General features: G+C 42.8%; 1 protein-coding gene across 1 annotated transcript; it reads left to right on the forward strand.

Moving 5' to 3' along the window:
• Positions 1-112: 112 nt before the first annotated feature.
• LOC111852953 (beta-crystallin B1-like) lies at positions 113-1703 on the forward strand. Its single transcript, XM_023829361.1, has 5 exons — positions 113-181; positions 320-438; positions 725-857; positions 1062-1204; positions 1535-1703. The coding sequence occupies exons 1-5, from the start codon at positions 113-115 to the stop codon at positions 1701-1703; spliced, it is 633 nt and encodes a 210-aa protein (XP_023685129.1).
• Positions 1704-4052: the final 2349 nt, after the last annotated feature.

The following is a 4052-nucleotide window of genomic DNA, read 5'->3' on the forward strand; positions in this document are numbered from 1 at the left end:
CTTATACCAACCATTATAATGCATTATGAAAGTATGTGTTACCATTTTTTTTCCCCTCAATCAAAACATTTTGCTATGTTTCCTTGAAGTCGTCCCCCTCACAGATTGAACCATGGCTCACACTGCTGTTCAAGGGAGCATAGGTAGTCGCACTGCCTCTATGGGGCTGCGCAACTACAAGGTAGGTCTCTGTCATCTGCGCAGACGTGTCACAGCTGCATTATAATATAAGATAAACTGTCTGCACATAGATGGTGTGGTCTTATGGCAACCAGTAAATACCAGTTCACATGCTCAGCCTATACTCATGTCGCCCCAGATCTGCCTGTTTCAGTATGAAAACTACCAAGGCCGGTGCATGGAGCTGAACAGTGAGTGTCGGAACTTGTGTGACCGCGGAATGGACAGGATCCGCTCCATTCGGGTCGAGTGTGGAGTGTGAGTACTTTATATTGTCCCAGACTCACAAACTGACAAGGAGACTGCTTCCAAACTACATACACTTCCTGTTCATCAATGTGAAAGACCTGAACACACTTGGAGTACCTCCACGTGAATATCTCTGTAATATTCATTATTGATTTGGAGATATTGCATATTTCACATCCAAGGACTGGTTTTGAGCATTACTGATTACAGATTGGTTGACTCTGAGTCTTATGCAAGTGAGGGCAAGTTCCGAATATTACTCAGTACTGATTGGTTGTCACTGTGCGTTGCACAGCTGGGTGGGCTACGAGCTGGAGAACATGCTGGGGGAGATGTTCATACTGGAGAAAGGCGAGTACCCACGTTGGGATTGCTGGTCCAACAGCTACTGCAGTGACTGCTTGATGTCGGTCAGACCTGTCCGCATGGTGAGTCCTACCGTCCTCATGCTTCTTCACCTGGTGCGTCCAGCTGTATCGCTATATATAGGCATATATGAGAGTCTACCATCTAGCTTAGCCTTTAGCGTCCATTACATTGTGTGTCTGAGGTTTGTTTGTCCACATTGCACCTGTTTTATACCTTTCAGGATTTTGTTTCCACCTCAAACACCCACCCTGGTTTCTGCACAGGACCCCCAGGACCACAGGATCTGTCTTTTTGAGTGCAGGAGCTTCGAGGGCCGTAAGATGGAGGTGTGTGACGAGGATATCCCCAGCCTGTGGTCCTATGGCTTCCAAGACCATGTGGCCAGCATTGAAGTGACCGGCGGCACGTGAGTCCCGTCCGGACCTGCGCCCCCTGCAGGCTACACTCTGCCTTTACGTGATTGCTCAGCTGAGGACATGGGGACGCTGGACCCCTTTTGGAAGAGATCTGCTTCTTACATTTATCTATGAAGTTTGCACATATGTCAGAATCTGATGCACATATGGGACCAGCAGAAAATTATGCAAGCTATCTCATGCAAAGCATTTTCCTTGATTATTAAATACATTATTCATTCATAATAATTTCCCGAAATATAATTCCCTTAATCTCTCAAGGGTGTGATTGACAATCACTGTCATTTCTAATCCTCCTCCTTTTCTACTTCCATTTGCAGATGGGTGGGGTACCAATACCCCGGTTACCGTGGCTACCAGTACGTGTTTGAACATGGTGCCTACAAGAACTGGAGTGAATGGGGCGCCCGGCACCCCCAGATCCAGGCCATCCGGCGTGTGCGTGACATGATGACTCATCGGCGAGGCTACTTTGACATGACAGCATAGAGCCTGGTGGGAGACGCACTCCCAAAAGCCACCACGTGCCAGTACTGCCACTTTAAGGGAGGGGGCGAGCTGATGCCGCAGATGCCTGCAGCTGATTGGCTGCTACACTATTGTCATTCAGTGAACCACACTGAATAGTTGTCTGCTCCATCACTTACAATATTTATAACATTTTCTGTAACACGTTCTCTTCTACCCTGAAAAAAAAGCAGGATGCTTCAGGATGAGGTTTATTATTAGTAAAGAGGATTATTCAGCTTATGTTTTATTAAGAAGTAATTCTGTTTACCTTTTTCTATTCTGACCATCTCTATATGCCTTAAACATTTCTGTTAAGGGGACAGCAGCCTGGTAGCACATCCCAGCAAACACACAGCGAGGGACCATTTCTCTCGCTATAATCTGGGGACTCTTCTACCTCCTTCCCAATTTGCCGTGTCCTTCACAAAGGTCACAAAAGACAGGTGTCATCATCAGAGGCCACAGGGCTACCATGTTGTTGAATGGCTGTTTGTGGCAAAGGCTTCAGACTGCAGTGTTCCAGTTTGTGATTGGCTGACCACAAAAAGAAATCTTTTTTAAGTGGACAAGCCAGAAAGGAGAAGCATATCACTCTGCGACTGGCTGATCTCAGAGAGTCTTTCCAATCTGTCTATTTCCTCAGGGATCCTGATATTTGTAGAAGAAAACGGTTGTCTAGGTTTAGCTTTTAAATTTATTATTCACAAATTGAAATAAACATCAAAACAGATATATCAGTCAGTCACAGTCCTCATTTCTGTCATCACTTGATTTTTTCATTTCCTGTAATATATAATGTAATCAAATGATACATAGTGTAATCACATATAAAGTAATTCTTATATAATGTAGTCCATGGGTGGCCAATCTTAAAGGACCAGTGTGTGTGCAGGTTTTGGGATAACCTGTCGATCAGCTATTCAAACCCAGGTGTGAAGACTTTTCAGCCAATGAGTCTTCTAATTAGTAATCTAATTAGGGAGTTGCAGCAAAAACCTCCAAACCCAAGGCTCCTTTCTGGATAAGATTGGCCACCCCTGTTATAGTAATATATAATGTAATTTCCAAAATGAATGCTGGATTTTATTGATCAACTATAGCCTTCAAGTTAGTTTTATTATTTTATGGCCCTCTTGTTAACCATTATATATTCTCTTTAACAATTATTTAAGTACACGGCCCACAATAGTCAGTGTGATTCAATATAATTAGTCCCCTTGGGAAAAGATCAGTTCAGCTTCATTGTATAGATGGTAGGCTTGTGAAGAAGAGTGAGACAAAACAGAACTGGGAAGCAAGAGGGATGGTTGTGTGATTAAAGAACTACGCGTGTTGCCAGCAGTTTGTGAGTTTAGATCCCATCATACATCATTCATGCATTTATTGCATGAATAAAAACCTCAGTAAGTGAATCACATGCCCATTAATTCTTACACGTAATATGGTGATGTAATTGTCCATCACATACAGTACAGTGCCATCCATAAGTATTTAGACTGTGAGATTTTTGTTATTTTTATTTTGTCTCTGTATCGCAATGAATTTGTAATGAAACTCCTATTTCGGGCTTGAAGTGCAGACTGCCAACTTTAATTTAAGGGTATGAGCAGCTATTCTGGGTAAATTGCGCCGCAATTGCAACCGTTTTTATATATAGACATCCCCATTTTAAGGGACCAAAAGTGTTTGGACAAATTAGCATTATCTTAAGGAATATTGCCATATTTAATACCTGGTTGCAAATCATTTCTAATAAATGACTGCCTGAAGTCTGGAACCAATATATTTATTTATGATCAATCATATCACTATGTAGATGGACTATACAAGAAATGTAACAGAAGAACAAGTATCAGTGTGTCCAGTCAAAGAACGAATGAATGAATGAACGTAGGTCAGAGGAAGGGAATATCCCCCTGCCAGTTATAAACGACTATTTTACACGTTGATAGGTAAATGGCTTTAATTATACGCCTGAGAGAGAAAGTCAGAAGGGGAGAGTGCACTTCCTACACAGCAGGCGTCTGGAACATTATGAAGCGGCGTAACCCGTTTTTCTTTTTTAAACCACTTGTTCTCGCTTCCTGCAAATCGAGCAGACTGGGTTGTACCACAGTTTTCCGAGGGGTGATGCTTTAATACACTAATGTCAGATTTACCAACGTAGATACCTGGAAATCACCAAATTTTTTGGAAATTCCTCATTGTTAAAAATATGAATCCCTGTCACAGCATGTGACTGACAAGCGTGAGCTGTAGTTCCCTTTATACCAATCCATACCGCCAACGTCATGCCTCCGCCGGAGGGAACCAAGCGACGCGGTGATT

This window comes from Paramormyrops kingsleyae, chromosome 18 (assembly GCF_048594095.1).
Source record: "Paramormyrops kingsleyae isolate MSU_618 chromosome 18, PKINGS_0.4, whole genome shotgun sequence".
NCBI lineage: Eukaryota > Metazoa > Chordata > Actinopteri > Osteoglossiformes > Mormyridae > Paramormyrops > Paramormyrops kingsleyae.

What these genes read in the sequence shown, in the direction of transcription:
- LOC111852953 (XM_023829361.1), top strand. Translation starts at nt 113, where the DNA reads ATGGCTCACACTGCTGTTCAAGGGAGCATAGGTAGTCGCACTGCCTCT. An exon ending in CGGTCAGACCTGTCCGCATG is followed by an intron (nt 858 to 1,061) that starts GTGAGTCCTACC and finishes GTTTCTGCACAG; the next exon opens with GACCCCCAGGACCACAGGAT. An exon ending in ATTGAAGTGACCGGCGGCAC is followed by an intron (nt 1,205 to 1,534) that starts GTGAGTCCCGTC and finishes TTCCATTTGCAG; the next exon opens with ATGGGTGGGGTACCAATACC.